This window comes from Sciurus vulgaris (genome assembly GCF_902686455.1).
Source record: "Sciurus vulgaris genome assembly, chromosome: 14".
NCBI lineage: Eukaryota > Metazoa > Chordata > Mammalia > Rodentia > Sciuridae > Sciurus > Sciurus vulgaris.
The window spans coordinates 59401399-59422782 of record NC_136475.1 but is presented as its reverse complement, the minus strand read 5'-3'; the positions used below and the strand labels follow the sequence as shown (position 1 = coordinate 59422782).

Genomic DNA, 21384 nt, shown 5'->3' with positions numbered 1-21384 from the left:
CAAACAGGAACCATATATAAAAACTTAAGGCATTGGCAGGAGGATCCCAAGTTTGAGATGAGCCTCATCAATTTAGCAAGACCCTGTCTCAAAATTAGATAAGCAAACAAACAAACAAAAAGAATTGGGGATGTGACTCAGTGATTAAGGCTCCCTGGGTTAAATCTCTGGTACCACACACAGACAAAAAACAGATCCCAGGGGGCTGAAGCAGGAGGATCACAAGTTCAAGTCCAGCCTGGACAACTTAGCAAGACCCTGTCTCAAAAAATACAAAGGGCAGGGGATATAGCTCCTTGATAAAGTACCCCTGGTTTCAAACCTCAATACCATAAAAACCCCCAAAACAAAACAAAACCCCTAAATCAGTAGACGTTGATAAAATGTTTGCCAATATTATTAACTATGAATATTCATACATAAGTATCCATTCCTGTCCTTTCCAGGTATTTGGTAAGAAAGATATAGTCCTAAAACAATATGGCAAGTATTGTAATAAAAACTATGAATTAAGTGGGACCTTGAAATGCAACTAAATTACACTGTGGAAGCTGTGCACGCTTTCCTAAGATGTCCACAGAGGACAGAAGGAAGATCCAGAGTTGGCAACCCAAAGGACAGAGAGGGTCAAGTGTGTGTAGAAGACACAAGGTACAAAGGAAAGGAAATTCATGGCCCCAGGTCTGAGGTGGGAAAAGAAGCCTGAGGTACTGCCAAGTTAGTCACCTTGCTGCGAAGGTCATGTGCAGTCAGATGGTCCAGATTTTCCTCAATTCACCAAAGCATCTGAATTCTAACCCACAGGCCATTGGTTTCTGAGTTTAACTGATTATCAGGAATACTGAGGGAGTTTTTTGTTTTGTTTTTTGTTTTTGTTTTTTGGTACTTCTTGGGGATTGAAAGCAGGGGGCTTTACCACTGAATTACATCCCCAACCCTTTATAGAAATAATTCTGACACAGCATCTCACTAAATTGCCCATGCTAGCATTGAACTTGGGATTCTCCACTAAAACTTCCAGGGCCGCTGGGACTACAGGCGCGCAGTACCACTCCTCTGGGCCACAAAAGCTTTTTAAAAAAGACTGGAAGGATTTTCTCCAGAAATTACAACTCATTATATATTACTGGGCATCAGAAATGTGTTTGAAAATTTCCTAGGGTGATTTTGCTGCTTAGTATTTGAGGGCTCCTTCTTTGGGGGAAGAGTGAGCCACTTAGGAGAATGCAACACTTTCTAAGGTAGTTAAGTCAGCAGGAAGAATACTGACTTCCTCCAGGTCATTGCTTAAGGTTTAAAAAGATTTGAATACCTTCACCTCCTATATATTTTCTTACCCAAACACTTGGCAACATTTAGGTTATCTAGTACATTATCTGAACCCATTTATTAGAATGTAAGCACAACAAAAGGCATGAGTTTTCTACTTCCTGGTGATCCTCAGAACCAAGAACACAATGGCAATTAGCAGGACTCATAGATGTTTTTCCTTCGCCCCGACCCCCGCCTTTCCGGCGTTGGGCATTGAACCCAGGGTCTCCCACATGCTAGTCAAACACTTTACCATCGAAAGATACGCACGTCCCGGCCCTAAATTAATTTTTTGGTGGGTAGCGGGGACTGAACCCAGAGCGCTTAACCACTACGTCCCCAAGCCCTATTTTTTGAGACAGGGCCTCGCTTAGTTGCGGAGGCTAGTCTTCAACTTGCTATCCTCTTTCCTCAGCCTCCAGGCACTAGGATTAAAGGCATGAGCCACCACGCCCGGGTAAATCAATGTTTCTGAATGAATTCAACGGATGGGCTAATAGAAAAAAATCTGGCTAACAGGGAGCAGTAAAAAGGTTGTGGAGTATAAACCTGTAATCTTGACGTTGGCAGTTTGCTTAGAGAGAAAAAGAGAGTCCGGGGAATAAGTTTAAAAAAAACATACTGAGAGAAGGCAGGCTAGGTTTTGTTTTCAAGCTTCTTAGGGATTTTATCCCCAAGCTTCACGACACAAAATGAACTCGACACCTGCCCGGAACTTCCCAGCTGGTCACCGCCCATCCTAGCTGCTCGCCCACCTGGGCTGCAAGCCGGGCAGCCAGGAAGACCCGGAGAGCTGATCTATTTTAAGGATTCGCTTCGGAGGGTCTGCGTACAACCTAGCCGCAGGCATGCGCAGTAAGCAGAGTCCTCAGCGTGCGCGGGAAGCTGGACGGCGTCCGTTTATGATTGGCTACCGCGGCGGACTCCCACCCACCGAGGCACAGCGCTGGATGCTGATTGGACGTGTCCGCAGAGTCCGGACGCCGCCGGGGGCCGAGGGAGGGGAGGCGGGAAACATCCTGGTGGGTGCGGGGTCGCGCGGTTCTCTCAACCAGTCTGTAGAGAGGTTCCGAAATGGCGGTGCAACCGAAGGAGACGCTGCAGCTGGAAAGCGCGGCCGAGGTCGGCTTCGTGCGCTTCTTCCAGAGCATGCCGGAGAAACCAACCACCACCGTGCGCCTCTTCGACCGGGGCGACTTCTACACTGCTCACGGCGAGGACGCGCTGCTGGCCGCCCGCGAGGTGTTCAAGACCCAGGGGGTGATCAAGTACTTGGGACCAACCGGTGAGACTGGGCGGTGCGGGCTCGGGAGGACCGGGCTCCCCAGGCCTGTGGGCGGCTCCCGTGCCCGGTCGGGAAGTGGGCGGCGGGCGTCTTCCCTGCGCCGAACCCGGGGGGCGCGAACGTTGCTTCCCCAAGGCGAATTCCAGGTCCTCCGGTGCCTGCACGGCCAGGGAGGCGCGGGCGCTCATCCCGAAACCCATTCTCCCCGCACCTGGACTCCTATCGAATCCTCCTGGAGTATTTCTTGAGCCAGCTGTTCTGTTTCATCCCCTGCAGTCTCGGCTTGGCGGGATAGAGCTCTTTAATTACAGCCAACAGCCCGGGAAGGAGGTTTACAGTGGTGGCGGGGAGGCGTTGGGAGACTTCTTTATGCTACCCACTTCATTTTGCTCACACGACACTCCATTTTTTCCGTTAGTCCCGCTGGGGGACCTATGATGAACCACTTCAGTTGAAGGGAAGTATGGCGGAGCGCTCAACCTGGACTCCGGCTCCCTGGATTCTAGCTGCGGCTCCCCCACTTCATGGCTGTGTGGTTTTGAGGGAGTCGTGGAAGCTGTGTGCTTCAGCTCGGCATTCAGTGCTCTTTTGTCTCCTGGCCGCACCTACGCAGCGTCATTTCTTCCTGAAGGGCTACAAACTTCACCGTGTGTGGGCTGGATGTTCTGGATAGTTCATGCTGATCTCTTTCCTTCCTGACTTTCTTGCTTTTTCTTTGAGTTATGATAACGGAAAGAACATTCTGGGGGAATTAAGGATCTCTGTTCTGATCCTTATGCTGCTCGGTGCAAATGGAATGTTACTGAAAAATGTTTCGTTCCTTAGGTAGAAATTTATTGTCAGTCAAGGTTATGGACGCTAGGTGAAAAGACCGTCTTGATTTTCATAGAGCTCACTTTAGTGGAGAAAAAGGCAGAAATAATTGCAGTTCAAAGTGAAGCTAAATAGAGGTGGAAGTGAATGCCACAGTAAGTTGGTCAGGAGTCATAGAAGCAGGATCATCAAAGACTGGAGACAGCAGAAGAAGCATTACCCAATATGCCGAATTTCACTTGAGACTTGGTTGACTGGGAGTTTGCTGGGAAAGAGGGCCTTGAGAGGAGGTCGATTGGTCTTGCTGGTGTAGTAAATTATGGGTGAGGAAACTGGTGCAGGTAGATGGGATCAAGATCATGGACTGGGAATGTGCCTCGGTGGCAGGCTTAAGGCCCTGGGTTTGATCCTCAACACCAAAGTGAGGATCACAAAAAGCTTTTTATTTATCTTTTTTTTGTGTGTGGTACTGGGAATGGAATCCAGGGCCTCTTGGATGCTAAGTAGGTGCTCTAACAGTGAGCTATATCCCCAGACCATAAAAAACTTTTGAAAATATCATAGGCAATGAGAGATGTGAAGACTTAAGTAAATACCCAGTGGAGTATTGGGTTACTTTGGCTGTGGTGTGAAGGATGGGTCAGAAGGGGGCAAGTGTAGAAGCATACAAAGAGTTAAAATACCAACCAGAAAGCTTACAGGTGGCTTCATAATTAATTAATGATGGTCCAAGATGCTTTCTAACTTTAAAGTAGCTATTTTATGCTTGAATTCCTTTTAAAGTAGTTTTTAGCATTAGATGTGAAAAGTTCTCTTTTTTTGTACAGGGGATTAAACCTAGGGGTGCTTAACTACTGAGCTACATCCCTCGTCTTTTTTATTCTTTGAGACAGGATCTCACAAGGTTGCTTAAGACCTCTCTAAGTTGCTGAAGCAGGCTTTCAATTTGCAATCCTCCTGCTTTAACCTCCTAAGTGCCTGGGATTACAGGCATGCACTACCACGCCTGGCTCACCTATATGTGGATTCTTAAAAAAGTGAACTACAGGGCTGGGGATGTAGCTCAGTTGGTAGAGTGCTTGCCTTGCATGTACAAGGCCCTGGATTCAACCACCAGCACCACCACCACGCACACAAAAAAGTCAACTACATAGAAACAGTAGAATGATGATTACTAGGAGCAGAAAGGAAATGGGAAGATGTAGATGTAGGTCAAAGGGTACCAAGTTGTAGTTACACAGAATGAACTAACCACTCGAGATCTAATGTGCTACCTCTAGAATTACTCTAGAGGACTATAGTTAATATTGTATTGTATCCTGCAGATTTACCAAGAGAGTAAATTTTAGGTGCTTTCCCCACAACGGTAACTATGTGAATTAATGGCTGTGTTAGTTTGCTTGACTATAGTAATCATTTCACTATGGATATGTATATCAAAACATGTTGAAACTCCTGTTCGTAATCCCAGCTACTCAGGAAGATCTGTCTCAAGTTCAAGGCCGTCCTGGACAACTTAGACCCTGTCTCAAAATAAGAAAGAGCTGGAGGGCTGGAGATCTAGCTCAGCTGGTAGAGTGCTTGCCTTGCAAGCACAAGGCCCTGGGGTCTAATCCCCAGCAACACAAAAAAAATAAAATAAAATAAAAGCTGGAGATATAATTCAGTTGTACAGCATCTCTGGGTTTAGTTCCCAGTACCACAAAACAAGTGTTGTATACAATTTAAGATAATGAACAGAAGGAAATAGTTCTTTAAATTATGGCACCAAATATTTAAAATCCCTCCATACCTGTTCCAACAGGAGACTGACTTCTCATATTATTTCTGCAACCCTCAATTCATCTAAACTTTCTGCTCCAAAGTCTTCACACTACTTTGCTTAAGCTCTGTTCTCCCTCCTTTGACTCCTAACAATTTTGTTGCTCTTTTTCTAAACTCTTCTGCTGTCTATGCTCAGTCTCAGTTCCTATTCCATGGATAACAATTTTCTCTTTACTTCTGGCCTCCTCACCTGCCCATACCTGAAACCCAGTGCTCTCTTGAGAAAACCTATTCAGTATCATACATGAACCAGAGCATTAGCATCACTTGGGTGTTTGTTAGAGCTTTGGAATGAGAGGTCCCACTCCAGACTTGCTAAATCAGAATTTTTATTTAAGGGTATCCTCAGTGGTTCCTATATATCTCAGTTTCTGAGGAGCCTTTCAGAGTACACTGATTGCCTGGTTGAGGCTGTATTTCCATTCTTAACAAATCATAGACCTGTTACCCTTTCTTTGTTTCTTTCCTTCCTTCCTTCCTTCTTTCCTTCCTTCCTTCCTTCCTTCTTTCTTTTCTTTTCTTTCTTTCTTTCTTTCTTTCTTTCTTTCTTTCTTTCTTTCTTTCTTTCTTTCTTTCTTTCTTTCTTTCTCTCTTTCTTTCTCTCTTTCTTTCTCTCTCTCTCTTTTTCTTTTTTTCCTTCCTTCCTTCGTTCCTTCCTTCACATTTTTCCTATGTTGCCCAGACTGGCTTCAAACTCAAGATCCTCCTGCCTCAATTCTAGAGTAGCTGGTAGTACAGGTGCATGCCACCACACCCAGTTCTTTTCCCTTTTAAAGGGTACTGGAATTGACTTTAGGGCCTTGCTACGCAAGTACTCCACCCCTGGGCTATGTTCCCAGCTTCACAGTAAATTTTACAATATTTTCATCTCTTTAGAAAGAAACCCATACCCTTATTAGTTAGTCCCTGTATCTCCCCAAAATCTTCCCAGCCTAGGTAGCCAATAATCTACTTGGTGTGTAAATAGAATCATATAATATGTGATCTTTTGTTTAAAGGTTCATCTGTGTTATCAATGTTTCATTCCTTGTGTTGGGGGGGGGATTGGGGATTGAACTTAGGGACTCTCTACCACTGAACTACACCCCTAGCTATTTTTATTTTTTACTTTGAGAGAGGGTCTTACTAAGTTCCCCCAGCTGACCTTGAACTTGGGATCCTCTTGTCTTAGACTGGAGTAGCTGGAATTACAGGCATGTGCCACCACACCTGGATGAATTTTTTTAAATATAATATTTTGTCATATGCATAATAAAATTTCAGTGGAGTTCAACTAGTTGGGTTAATGGAATAATCAGTCATTCTAGTTTGCCTGAGACTTATGGGTTCCTGAAACACAGGACTTTGTAGTAAAACTGGGGAAGGCTTAAGCAAACCCAGATGAGTTGTTACCTTATGTGCTATGCAAAAATGGAAAGCAATTTAAATGGGGCCTGCCAATTCTACTCTGAAGTTCTGGACCACAGCGAATGCTAGTTGGAATATTTAAATCTGCTGCAACCTAGATAGGCCTCTGAGAATTTGAGTACTGACTTTGCTGAATGAAAATCTAGAAAAGGTATTTGTAATTTTCATGTAGCTTGCTTTCTAAATGCAAGGTATAGAAATAGTAGATTTTTTTCAATTCCAAGAAAACATGAGTGTGTTGATATTCCTGAGTTGAAAACTGATGACCTAAAAAGTGCCTTGACAAGAATTTGAATTAGTTGATTATTTTATAAATTGGGAGATTTCATGAAAAATTCATATTGTGAGTTTCTTTTGAAAAATCTGGGACTGGGGGGTGTGGCTTAGTGGTAGAGTGCTTGCCTAGTGTGCATAAGACCCAGAGCTAAGCACTGCAACAAAAATAAAAATCCACCAAGTTGGAAACTTTGGACAGAAATATTCCTGTAGTTAAGCAGTAAAGTGGAACTGAATAGCTAGCTGTTCCCTCTGACCTAATGCGTCCAGAGTCTTCCTTTATCCCCTCTTTGTTCCAGGTCCCATCATTACTTAGGTCTTTCTTTAAGCTATTTGCCATCTCTCAGATCTGTTACCTTGGGCCTCTATTGCTCATTTGTTACCTGCCTGTTCTGTAGATATTGCAATTTGCCAGACCTGGATTAGATTATAAGAAATGTTCTAAGGGAACTTCCAACCTAGAAATTTGAGATTTAGGCGAGTTTTAGGATGTCTGTTGACAGTAGGGATTTCTGTCTGGTACTTAAAATTAATTGTTATGTATTTTCTTTTTTCTTTTTCTTTTCACCTTTTTTTGGGGGGTGGGGTGGGATGAGGGGGTTACCAGAGATTGAACTCAAGGGCACTACTCAACCACTACATCCCCTGCCTTTTTTAATTTTTTGAGACAGGGTCTCTCTGGATAGCTTACATCTTTACTAGGTTGCTAAGACTGACTACCAATCTGCAATCCTCCTGCCTCAGCCTCCTGAGCTTCTGCAAATACAGGCACGTGCCAGCATGGTCACCTGCCATTTACTCTTTATTTATGCTTATTTATATTTGTTATTTGTATATTACACCCAGCCCTGCCATCATCTTTTTATTTGGGTGCAGGGGGGTGGTGGTAACAGGAATTGAATATAGGGAAGCTGACCCAGTGAGCCACATTCCCAGCACCCCCCCCCCCTTTTTTTTTTTTTAATATTGAGACAGGGTCTCTCTAAATTACTGAGGCTGGCCTCAAACTTGTGATTCTTCTGCCTCAGCCTCCCAAGTCATTAGGATTAGAGATGTGCGCCACCAGACCCAGCTGCAAGTGATGCTCTAAATGAAGGATTGATATTATCTGTGTTTTATGAAAATTGAACCCTTACCCCCCAATATTAGGATTGAACCAGGGACCCTCTACCACTGATCTACAACCCCAGCCCTTTTTATTTTTTAGTTTGAGATGTGGTTTCACTAAGTTGCCTAGGCTGGCTTGGAATTTGTGATCCTCCTGCCTCAGCCTTCTGAGGGATTATAGGCATGGGCCACCATGTCTGGAGAAAATTGAGTCTTTATTTTACTTGATGGCGTGGGTGGTTTTATTTATTTTAAAAAGAAATTTATATCTATCAATCAGAACCAATCATGGAAAACATTGATTTTCCATGTAAGACTGCTTCTCCACCTTGGAACTGTTGACATTTTAGACTAAACAAATAATTTGATGTTGTGAGGGGTGTCATTTTAAATTGTGTGTGTGTGTAGTATTGGTGAAACCAGAGTTTCTCCACTTCTGCTGGCGGGCGTGGTCTGCGTAAGTTGCAGGCCTCTGCAACCCAGAAAGCCTGTTTCTTTTCCATTGCCATTAAGTGACAAGTTGCACTCTTAATGGCGAACTGTGTTCTCCAGTGTTGCAGCAGATCCCAGCAGCTTACTACCAATTTCTTCTTCCTGGGTTTTTATCTCACAAATAGGAAGAATGAAATCCTCAGACTAGGATGAGTGAGTTTAAGAGTAGGATTTATGTAAGTGCGAATAGAAACAACTCTGGCAGGGCAGTAAGGGATCTGATAGGGGTTGCTGCTTGAGTATGCTAGTCTAGGGGTTTATATATCACTTGGGTCAATGCTGTTGGTCCAGATTTATGCTAATCAGGTTTTGGAAAAGTATTTTAGGCTCTTGCTTAACCCTTGAGTGCGAACTTCTCCTGAAGTCTGCTCCACTTCTGTGGCTGCTCACCTGCAATCCCAGCTTCTCAGGAAGTTGAGGTCGACAGATTATGAATACTTGGGGGTTTGGAACTGCAATGCTGTGTGGAGCGGATGTCCACACATAGGCAGGCTGCCACAGGTAACAGGTTGTTTACCCTGGCTTGCCAACACCGTTCCTCAGGCACTCCTGCCTTGCACTCCTGCCCACCCTAGCCAAAGTTCCTGGACCAGGACTTGGCTTCACTGGTCATTGAACCCAGGGCCTCACCCATGCTAGCCCTGCCACTGAACTACAGCCCAGTCCAGTTTTGTGCTGTTTCGTTTGTTTGTTCATTTGGTGATACTAGGGACTGAACCCAGGGCCTTGTACTGCTTAAGTAAGTGCTTTACCACTGAGTTACGTCACTCAGCCCTCCTATCTTTACCCTTTAGATTCCATTAGTATGCCCTGTTCCCCTCTTGTTGCAACCCATGTTTCCAGACATCAACAGATATCCACCAGGGGAGAAAAATTGCCCCTAGTTAAGAAAAAAAAATTTTTTTGATACGGGGAATTGAAAACTGAACTACATCCCCAGCCCTTTTAATGTTTATTTTTAGGCAAGTTGCTTAGGGCCTCAAATTGTGATCTCCTGCCTCAACCTTCCTAGTTGCTGGTATTATAGGCTTACCAGAAAGTTTGAAAATTCTTCACGTTGACTATGGAAGGAGAGTAGGTATACTCATAACCAAAGGGAATAGTCTGGGAACATTTATCAAAATCATGTGTCTTTAATAAAATTGAGTTTTATTTAATTGAGGACTTTACAGATGTACTCCACATTTGGAGAATGAAGCATGTACAAGGTTATTCAAGTAGCATTATAATAACAAAAGACTAAACAACCTATATATTCATAACAAGTAGGAGGCTTATTAAATTATAAAACATTCTTATAGTCATTGAAATGTTTGCAGCTATAAACACAAAGAAGCAAATTATATACTATTGGAACAATTTTCAAAATGTCTTAAAGTTAAAAAAAATACGTAATAGTATGTGTAGCATGCAACTATTTATATGAAAGAGGAAAAACAAATACTTTATATTTGCAGCGTATGTAGAGTATATATGGACTATGGTCTATAAACTGATAAATTAGGTTGGTCACCTGGATATGTAGTAGACAGTGATGAAAGGAAGACTTTGCTGTACTCCTTTGAACCTTTGAATTTTGAGCTATATGAATGAATAATGACTTTTTTTGGTAATGGTGGTGGTGGTTTCACATTTGCCAGAAAAGTGCCCTGCCACTGAGCTACTTCCCAGCTCTTTTTAAAATTAAAATTTTTAGACTTTGCGAAACAGTCTTCTGTTGCGTAGGCAGGTCTTGAACTTGAAACCTGCCTGCCTCAGCCTCCCAAGTAGCTGGGATTGCAGTTGTAGGCCACCCCTGCCCGACCAACTTTTGGTGTTTTTGTTTTAGTACCTGGGTTTGAACCCAGGAGCACTTAACTATTGAGCCAAATCCCTAGCCCTTTTTGTTTTATTTTGAGACAGAGTCTCGCTGAGTAGTTGAGGCTCGCTTTGAACTCATAATCATCCTGCCTCAGCCTCCCACATCACTGGGACTAAGGTGTCTACAATTTAGCCCAGTAGCTTTTGGTTTTTATACTTTTATCAATACTTGTGAAAAACAAATTATAAGAAAGGACACGTGGCTGGGCATGGTGGTACACCCCTGAAATCCCAGCATCTCTGGAGGCTGAGACGATCATGAGTTCAAGGCCAACCTCATCAACTTAGACCCTGTCTCTCAAAATAAAAAAGGGCCAGGGATGTGACTCAGTGTTAAAGTGCTCTTGGATTCAATTCCTGGTACAAAAAAAAAAAAAAAAAGTTGGCTATCTGTGTTTACTGATTATTTGGTCTTTATTTCTTTTCCAGAATTTAAATTCGTAAACTCCACAAGACCAGGGGAGTTGAGTCTCTTCATCATTGTATACCCTTCATCTGCTATAATCCTTGGGGCATACAATAGGTCCTCCATAAGCAATTGAGTGATTGAGTTCCTGAGACCTGGAAAGATTGTGTTAGGTACTTGAACATTTATCAAAACTATAAAATTTTAATTTTTTGTTTTTTAGGAGCAAAGACTCTGCAGAGTGTTGTGCTTAGTAAAATGAATTTTGAATCTTTTGTAAAAGATCTTCTTCTGGTTCGTCAATATAGAGTTGAAGTTTATAAAAACAGAGCTGGAAATAAGGCATCCAAGGAGAATGATTGGTATTTGGCATTTAAGGTAATTATCTTCCTTTTAATATACTTTTTTTTAAAGAGTAGAAAAAAATGTAAAGAATTCAACTAGATGTTTTAATATTTTGGCCAGGTTGTGAGAGTAAAATCTTCAAGAAACTTTCATGAAATTAAGCATGTGATTGTTAAAAGGTTACAGTTCATGTTTGAAAATTTAGTTGCTCCTCATTATAAGAAGGTGTTTTTGAATACTCTGAACCTTGTCACTGTTCCTCTGAACCTTGTCGCTGTTCCTTAAAACTATTGATATTATCCTGTACATAAAGTTGAATTCCAGCATTAAACAAGGATTTTATTTTACTATAATTGAAGAATAACAATTTGCATTGCCTCATTTATGCACACTTGTTACACGTTTGTATCTTTATATTTACCTTCTGTTAGAAGGTATATTTATATAAGACTGGGACTTTTTTTTTTTTATTGTAAACAAATGGGATACATGTTGTTTCTCTGTTTGTACATGGCATAAAGGCATACCATTTGTGTAATCATAAATTTACATAGAGTAATGTTGTTTGATTCCTTCTGTTATTTTTTCCCTTCCCCCCACCCCTCCCACCCCTCTTTACCCTCTATACAGTACTTCCTTCCTCCATACTTGCCCCCCTCCCTAACCCTAACACTAACCCTTCCCTCCCCCCCATTATGTGTCATCCTCCACTTATTAGCGATATCATTCGTCCTTTGGCTTTTTGAGATTGGCTTATCTCACTTAGCATGATATTCTCCAATTTCATCCATTTGCCTGCAAATGCCATAATTTTATCATTCTTTATGGCTGAGTAATATTCCATTGTATATATATACCACAGTTTCTTTATCCACTTATCAATTGAAGGGCATCTAGGTTGGTTCCACAGTCTGGCTATTGTGAATTGAGCAGCTATGAACATTGATGTGGCTGTATCTCTGTAGTATGCTGATTTTAAGTTCTTTGGGTATAGGCCAAGGAGTGGGATAGCTGGGTCAAATGGAGGGTCCATTCCGAGTTTTCTAAGGAATCTCCACACTGCTTTCCAGAGTGGCTGCACTAATTTGCAGCCCCACCAGCAATGTATGAGTGTACCTTTCTCCCCACATCCTCGCCAACACCTGTTGTTGCTCGTATTCTTGATAATCGCCATTCTAATTGGGGTGAGATGGAATCTTAGGGTGGTTTTGATTTGCATTTCTCTTATTACTAGAGATGTTGAACATTTTTCCATATGTTTGTTGATTGCTTGTAGATCTTCTTCTGTGAAGTATCTATTCATTTCCTTAGCCCATTTGTTGACTGGATTATTTGAATTCTTGGAGTAGAGTTTTTTGAGTTCTTTATAGATTCTGGAGATTAGTGCTCTATCTGAAGTATGATTGGCAAAGATATTCTCCCACTCTGTAGGCTCTTTCTTCGCATTGCTGATAGTTTCCTTTGCTGAGAGAAAGCTTTTTAGTTTGAATCTATCCCAGCGGTTGATTCTAGCTTTTATTTCTTGTGCTATGGGAGTCCTGTTAAGGAAGTCTGATCCTAGACCAACAAGGTGAAGATTTGGACCTACTTTTTCTTCTATAATCTGCAGGGTCTCTGGTCTGATTCCGAGGTCCTTAATCCATTTTGAGTTTAGTTTCGTGCATGGTGAGAGATGTGGGTTTAGTTTCATTCTGTTGCATATGGATTTCCAATTCTCCCAGCACCATTGGTTGAAGAGGCTATCTTTTCTCCATTGCATATTTTTGTCACCTTTGTCTAGTATGAGAAAATTGTATTTATTTGGGTTTGTGTCCGTGTCCTCTATTCTGTACCATTGATCTACCTTTCTATTTTGGTACCAATACCATGCCGTTTTTGTTACTATTGCTTTGTAGTAGAGTTGAAGATCTGGTATTGCAATACCCCCTGTTTCACTCTTCCTGCTAAGGATTGCTTTAGCTATTCTAGGTTTCTTATTCTTCCAGATGAATTTCATAATTGCTTGCTCTATTTCTGTAAGGTATGTCATTGGGATTTTAATTGGAATTGCATTGAATTTGTATAGCACTTTAGGTAGTATGGCCATTTTGACAATATTAATTCTTCCTATCCAAGAACATGGAAGATCTTTCCATCTTCTAAGGTGTTCTTTAATTTCTTTCTTTAGTGTTGTATAGTTCTCATTGTAGAGGTCTTTCACCTCTTTTGTGAGATTGATTCCCAAGTATTTTATTTTTTTCGAGGCTATTGTGAATGGGGTAGTTTTCCTAATTTCTCTTTCTGAAGATTCATCACTTATGTATAAAAATGCGTTGGATTTATGGGCATTGATCTTGTAACCTTCTACTTTACTGAATTCACTTATGAGTTCTAAGAGTTTTCTGGTGGAATTTCCAGGTTCCTCTAAATATATAATCATGTCATCAGCGAACAGGGATAGTTTGAGTTCTTCTTTTCCAATTTGTATCCCTTTAATTTCTTTGGTTTGTCTAATTGCTCTGGCCAGAGTCTCAAGAACGATGTTGAATAGAAGTGGTGAAAGAGGGCATCCCTGCCTTGTTCCAGTTTTTAGGGGGAATGCTTTCAGTTTTTCACCATTTAGAATGATATTAGCCATGGGCTTAGCATAAATGGCCTTTACAATGTTAAGGAATGTTCCCACTATCCCTATTTTTTCTAGTGTTTTGAGCATGAAGACTGGGACATTTTTAATAGTGATCATATTCCTTGGTGTGCCTTGGAGAACCCACTGTTATTCATGCTACTAATTCCTTCAAGGAGATAAGTGCAACTGATTGTTTTATTTATTTATTAGCTGTTTTCCCTTTTTCCTTACTGTTCTGTAAGATCATGTTTTTATGCACACACAATATCTATATAAAGTATGTTCTCAAATACTAGAATAAATTAATGGTTAAAATGTGGGGAAGGTGAGGTATATTCTTGAAAGGAATGAATGTGTGATAAGAGGAACAGTGTTCTGGGTTCATAGCAGATTTCATAGCAGATTTGACCGTCTCAAATTCTCCAAACTTCTATATCTGTTTCTCATAAATGGTAAAATTACAAGTTTTTGGTTTTTTTTTTTTTTTTTTTTAAGATTTTTTTAAATATATTTTTTAGTTGTAGGTGGACATAATACCTTTATTTTATTTTTATGTGATGCTGATGGTCAAACCCAGGGCCTCATACATGCTAGGCAAGCACACTACTATTGAGCCACAACTCCAGCCCAAATTACAAGGTTTTTAAGATATTTTCTGGCTTCAAATTTCTGTGAGGGTTGGGTTCTTTTTTTTCATTGTGATATATAATATTTAAACATTTGATGGAGCTGCTTCAAATTTAGTGTACTTTGATCTTCATTCTATATTCTCCCACTCCCTTGTAAGTGTGCATTTATAATATCTGGTAGAACTTAGTATCCCACATTATAGATTTTGCTAGGTTTTTTTGTTTGTTTGTTTGTTTGTTTTTAAGTTTTGTGGTGTTGGGGATTGAACCCAGGGGTACTTTACCACTGAGCTACATCCCCAGCCCCTTTATTTTTTGAAACAGGGTCTCACTAAGTTGCCCAGCGTGACCTTGAACTTGTTATCCTCTTGCCTCAATTTCCTGAGATTATATAGTCTTGTGCCACCATGTCCAGCTTGGTCCAGATTTTAATTAGCAATTCATAATTGTAAGGAATAAAGAAATATGAAAAGATAAATGAGTATCACGGTTATGATGATAAAGACATTAAAAGACTATTTGTGACTACTGGTTACTTACATTTGGCTGTTACTGTGCTTGTTTGAAGAACTGTTCATGTCCTGTGACTATCTCATATGTAATACAGATTGAGTATCCCTTATCTGGATGTTTGAGACCAGAAATGTTTTAGATTTTGGAATATTTTCATATAATGGGATATTTTTGGAATAAGACCTAATTCTAAACTCAGTTCATTTATCTTTCATACACGTATACTTTTTACACGTAGCGTAAAGGTAATTTTATACAAGATTTTAAATAATTTTTTGTGTAAAAAGTTTTATGGTATGAAATTTCCCACTTATGGCACTGTGAGTGACAATGCTCAAAAATTTGGGATTTTGGAGCATTCTGATTTTGGATTTTTGATTTGTGAGTATTAAACCTGTACCATGACTATCAGTTGCCCCTGAAATGCCTGATATTAACAGCAGCCTATCAGCTTCTGATGGGATTGAAGTATGTAGAATCTTCCACTGGCAAATAAACTAGACCATTAGTTAGCAGATACAGTCTTTTTTTTTTGGTACTGGGAATATTGAACCCAGGAGTGCTTAACCATTGAGCTACATCCCCAGTCCCTTTTTTGTATTTTATTTAGAGACAGGGTCTCACTGAGTTGCTAAGTGCCTCTCTAAGTTGCTGAGGCTGACTGTGAACTCATAGTCCTCCTGCCTCAACCTCCCAAGCTGCTGAGATTATAGGCATGGAACACTGTGCCCAGCTAGCTGGTACAATCTTAGAGATTTTTAACCTTTTTGAAATATTGAAAATAGATCCAAATCCTTTATTTGGAAATCATCGATCTAGGAAAATCTCTGCCTTTTACACATAAATAAACTGATTTAGTGAGGCAACTTTCTAAGGTCAATACTTAAGCTAGTGATACTGCTCTTTTATATTATATAGCTATTTTGTAGAAATACCAGAATATGTAACTTTGACATATACTGGTATTTTTTTTTCTACACTTTGACAGAGTGTAGAAATTTAAGCACAGAATTAAAAGGTTACTAGTTTGGGTACCTTAACAACTGTGTATATAAAACTAGCTGCTGTCACACTTAAAATTGAAAATCACTTTTGAAAGAATTATTTTTAAATGTACCCAAGTGTTGTGAAAACAATTGGAAAAAGAGGGATGTTACTTTATAGAAAGTGTAACAATAATTTGAATATGTGGTGATAAATTATTTTTTGTAAGAAAATATTAATAAAATTCATCAAGTTTGGATAGTTCTTGTTTGCAGGTAAGATTTTAATGTATTGAACAGTTTCTTACAATTTTTCTTTATTTTTGTATAGGCTTCTCCTGGCAATCTTTCTCAGTTTGAAGACATTCTGTTTGGTAACAATGATATGTCAGCTTCCATTGGTGTTGTGGGTGTTAAAATGTCCACAGTTGATGGTCAAAGGCAGGTTGGAGTTGGGTATGTTGATACCATACAGAGGAAGCTAGGACTGTGTGAATTCCCTGATAATGATCAGTTTTCCAATCTGGAGGCTCTCCTAATTCAGATTGGACCAAAGGAATGTGTGTTACCAGGAGGAGAGACTGCTGGAGATATGGGGAAACTGAGGCAGGTAAGAAATTGGGTCTAGTTATAGGGAATCCAAGCCTAGGAAATGTTCCTCAATTCACATCATACTGTTTTGTTTTGGAAAAACAATTAAAAAGTCCACTTTTATGGTACCAGGGGTTGAATCCAGGGTCACTTAACTACTGACCCACATCCCCAGCCCTTTTTATTTTTAATTTTGAGTCTTACAAGTTGCATAGGGCCTCACCTAGTTGCTGAGATGGGCTTTGAACTCGTGATCCTCCTGCCTCAGCCTCCTGAGCTGCTGGTATTACAGGCATGCACCACCTTGCCTGGCCCATTTAGATATTTTTAAAAGGATGTTTTCCTCAACGACTTTTTTCAGTTTATAGTCCTCAAATACCATAAGAACTTTTAGGATGTAGCAAATCTATGATGAACATTTTTAGCACAGATAGTACCTAAAGGGATTTTCCATAAGTAATTATATCTTTTAAGTTTGTACTTTGGGTTTATATTTTGAAAATATTATGTCTACATAACTTCAAATTTCAATTAAACTTTATATATTTAAAAAATTTGTTATTAAGCAACATTGCCAATGTCTCTCACATTGTATAAGAGTTTAATATGGGACTGGGAATCTAACTTAGCTGTCTTGTGCTTGCCTAGCATGAACAAGGCTCTCTGTTTGATTTCCATACTCACCTCCCAAATTAGTATGGATTAATGATCTTTTAAACTCTTGTCGCTTTATATTTGTCAGTTACAACTTTCCTTTTCTCATGGTAATTTATATTTCTTATAAAATAGGTTATTCAGAGAGGAGGAATTCTGATCACAGAAAGAAAAAGAGCTGACTTTTCCACAAAAGACATTTATCAGGATCTAAATCGGTTGTTGAAAGGCAAAAAGGGAGAACAGATGAATAGTGCTGTCTTGCCAGAAATGGAGAATCAGGTATGTTGATTACAAATGTGAATTTATTCTTAAATTATAATAGGCGTTTTTAGAAAGCTAACTCTGTGCACTTATATCGAAACCTAAATTGTATATCATTGATATTAAGCTAATTTTATCTTTGAAGTATGTGAAAAACCAAGAAAATGGCTAGAAAAATTTAAACATAAATCTAAATATAATTTAATTATATTTAAATGATACATATCCTTGGGATTTGGAAGGATTTTACTATTTCCATATGAGAGAGCCTTATCACTATGATTTAAGTGATTGGAGGGCCAAAAGTGTAATATTTCCCCTCTCAGCTTTATTATTTACCATCTCTTAATGTCTTTAATAAATTACTTCTCCTTTCTGAGAGGCAGTTTCATTATCTGTTAAATGAGGCTAAAAATCCCTGCCTTAAAGGATTGTTTATGGAGATGAGTATGTAGCAAGACTGAAAGTTTGTGCAGCACATAAAAATTGCATAATTAATGCTGCATCTGAGCAATTCGACCCCAAAATTGGCATGAGTTGTGTATGTACATTGGTGAAAATGAAAATGCATACAGTGTAACTCTCAATTGGAGTTTATCTTGCTCGTCAGATCTTAGCGCTGTATATGACTTGAGAGATGTATTTTTAAGGTAAAATACTGGAAACTTTTTACTGGATATTCGTGGATCACTAAGATAACACAATAAGAGATCCTTGTGACAGCCTATGCATTAGTTATAGACTTCAGCAAGAATAGATTAATTTATTATCAAGTAGGAAAAATGGGTACTTTAACAATGAAGCAGCCAGGTGCACACCTATAATCCTAGTGGGTTGGGAGGCTGAGACAGAAGGATCATGAGTTCAAAGCTAGCCTCAGCAAAAAGCAAGATGTTAAGCAACTCAGACCCTGTATAAATAAAATAAGGCTGGGAATGTGACTCAAGTGGTCAAGTGCCCCCAGAGCTCAATCCCTGTTTTCCCCACCTGCCCCCAGAACAAAACAAAACAAAACAAAAAAAACAAGCTAGTGTCAAGTATATTTTACTTTCTTTGATTTTTTTTTTTTTTTTTTTTAATGGTGCTGAGGAGGGATTGAACCCATGGTGTCATACATGCTAAATACTCATTCTACCGCTGAGCCACATCCCCAGCCCCTCAAATATATTTTAGTAAGCGTAAGTTGTCATTTGCTATCAGTTTGATGTCTTCAACTTTTCATTTTATGTTATAGTAATAACTTAGGCAAAAGGATATGTAAAAATAATTCCACTTACTTTATTTAAATATACATATGGAAAAGTACTTATACCATAAGTATATAACTGAATTTTCTTAAACTGAGAGTACGTATATATAAAACAGAATAATATTGGGACCCTACAAAACTCTTCTTAGGCTTCCTTACCCCTCCAGGGATAACCCTGCTTCTGACCTCTGATGGAATAGGTTAATTTTGCCTTTTTTTTTTTGGTGGTAATGTGAATGGATTGAACCCAGGGGCACTTAACTACCAAGCCATATCACCAGCCCTTTTTATTTTTATATAAAAAAATAGGGTCTCACCAAGTTGTGAAGACTGGCTTTAATCTTGTGATCCTCCTGCCTCAGCCTCCCAAGTCATTGGAATTATGGGCATGTGCTACCTCACCTGACAGTTCTCCCCACCACCCCCAAAGGCATAGAGTGGTTTATTTAGGAAAGTAGAGACATATTCAAGGAAGAATGGGGGCAGTCTCAAGAGAGACACCTTTGGGGTAAAACAAGGAGTACACATTCTTTAATAACAGGCTATCTCCAGAGGGAGAGACAACCTACACCTGGCAGTTTTGCTTATTTTTGTAGTCTATATAAAGGGAATTATATAATATTCTTTCAAGTCTAGTATTTTCTAGTCACTATTATGTTTGTAATATTTATTCATACTGTTGAGTATTATGGATTGTGTTTTGTTTTATTGTGTTGTATTCCATACTGTGAACATGCCAGCATTTATCCATTTTACTATCAATGGGCATTTGGGTAATTTCCATTTTTTTGCTATTTTAGTTTTTATGGTACTGGGGATTGAACCCAGAGCCTCATGCATTCTTGGCAAGTGCTCTACTACTGAGCTACACCCCTGGCCTCTCCCTGTTTTAAATCATGCTGTTATTTCAAGTAATTTTCATTTTCTAAAAATCGCTTTCTAATTTTCAGAGATATATTTAAACTTTGATTTTCTTGGTTCCGATAGGAAAGAAACACCAATGAAAATGACAGTGTTCAGAGTTTATTTTCATTCTTCATTTGTTTTTGTTTTTGTTTTTTATCCTCTAGAATTAGTTCTAGTTGTATAGGAATCTTTTATTTTTAATTCTCAATTTTAGGTTGCAGTTTCATCATTGTCTGCAGTAATTAAGTTTTTAGAACTCTTATCAGATGATTCAAATTTTGGACAGTTTGAATTGACCACTTTTGACTTCAGCCAGTACATGAAACTGGATATTGCAGCAGTTAGAGCTCTCAACCTTTTCCAGGTAAAAAGTGTGGGTTAAGTTATTGAGTAGCTATAAAATTTCCTTATGTAAATACTGAAAAAATCTTATTAAGAAACTTGAATGTTTTAAAATACTATTATACTTGGAATAGATAAGTAGTTTTGAATTGCTGTAATTTATTTCTCTACTTCCTAGCTATATATATATATATATGTAGTAATTTGTCTTAGCATTATGAGTCATTTTGTATATTAACAGAAGTTCTTTAAAACTTCATTTTTGCAACTGCATTTTTGAGATATCTTAGGTCTAAAACTGCAGTAATTATGGCTTGGGGAAAAATATATAACTGAAAATGCAGAAAAACATATTGAAAGTTGATCCCAGTAAGAGGAATTATTTTTAGAAATTTCTCATTTTATATTTGAAGTGTACTACGTGTTTCTTCCCAGAAATTGTGTAAGTATTTTTCATGGCATAGTAAAATTTTCAGTAATGAAGTGCCATTATTTTAATTTTAATTTTCTTTCATAAGGGTTCAGTTGAAGATACTACTGGCTCTCAGTCTCTGGCTGCATTACTGAATAAGTGCAAAACTCCTCAAGGACAAAGACTGGTTAACCAGTGGATTAAACAGCCTCTCATGGATAAGAACAGAATAGAAGAAAGGTATAACTAGTGTGCCCTTGTGTCACCTTTAAGTAACTTGGAGTTATTTCATATGAAGCTACTTCTCACGTGCAATTTCGTACTTGTTTTTTATCATTCAACTGTATAGAAGGCTATTTAGCAATAGAATATTAATCGTTTAGATTAAAGAACTTATTTTCTTACAAGTTTTTTAAACTCTAAAAACATAAAAATTTATTAGATGGTTTTTTTATTTTATTTTATTTTTTGCCATGCTGGGATTTGAACCCAGGGCCTTGTGCATGTGAGACAAGCACTCTACCAACTGAGCTATATCCCCAGCTCAGGTGGTTTTTTTAAAGCATGAGATCCAATTTTGTTCAAACTGTGAATTATAGGCAAGTTATTCAACCTTATTGTTATAGTCTTTTTGCTTTAAGGATGTTAGGATGTGTATTCAAGACTTTCTTTTTAAAATTATTTTTCAATTTTTGTTCTTTTTGTTACACACAACAGTATTTGACACTGTAGAATGTATTCAACCCTTTCAGTTGGGTCTGGCACAGGGAAGCATTTACTCTTCATTATTCTAGAAAGGATTGGTGACCTAAACATGTATTTGAAAAATATCTTTGAAGCTAGGGATATAAGTTCAGTGATAGAGTACCTAGGATTTGGCCTAGGGTTTGATTCTAGCACTGGGTTGGGGGAAGGAAGAAGTCTTTGAAAATGAAGAAAATGAAAGGATGATTCTGCTACTCTAATATGACTGGTGCTTGGATATATTTTAGTCTTCGTTTTAGATAGACATTTAAAAACTTTTAAACGAAGTATAATATAAATAAGAGGACAAATCCTAAGTGTATATCTTGAATTTTCAAAAAGGGAACACATCTGTGTAATAGCCCA

General features: G+C 39.0%; 1 protein-coding gene across 1 annotated transcript in view; it reads left to right on the top strand.

The window, feature by feature from the left end:
- Positions 1-2298: 2298 nt before the first annotated feature.
- MSH2 (mutS homolog 2) overlaps positions 2299-21384 on the top strand; it is a 73093-nt gene continuing 54007 nt past the window's right edge. The window contains exons 1-6 of the mRNA XM_079111620.1: positions 2299-2596; positions 11005-11159; positions 16188-16466; positions 17237-17383; positions 19735-19884; positions 20381-20514. Coding sequence (XP_078967746.1) covers positions 2386-2596; positions 11005-11159; positions 16188-16466; positions 17237-17383; positions 19735-19884; positions 20381-20514 — 1076 coding nt within the window. The 5' untranslated portion in view covers positions 2299-2385. The remainder of the gene's footprint in view (positions 2597-11004; positions 11160-16187; positions 16467-17236; positions 17384-19734; positions 19885-20380; positions 20515-21384) is intronic.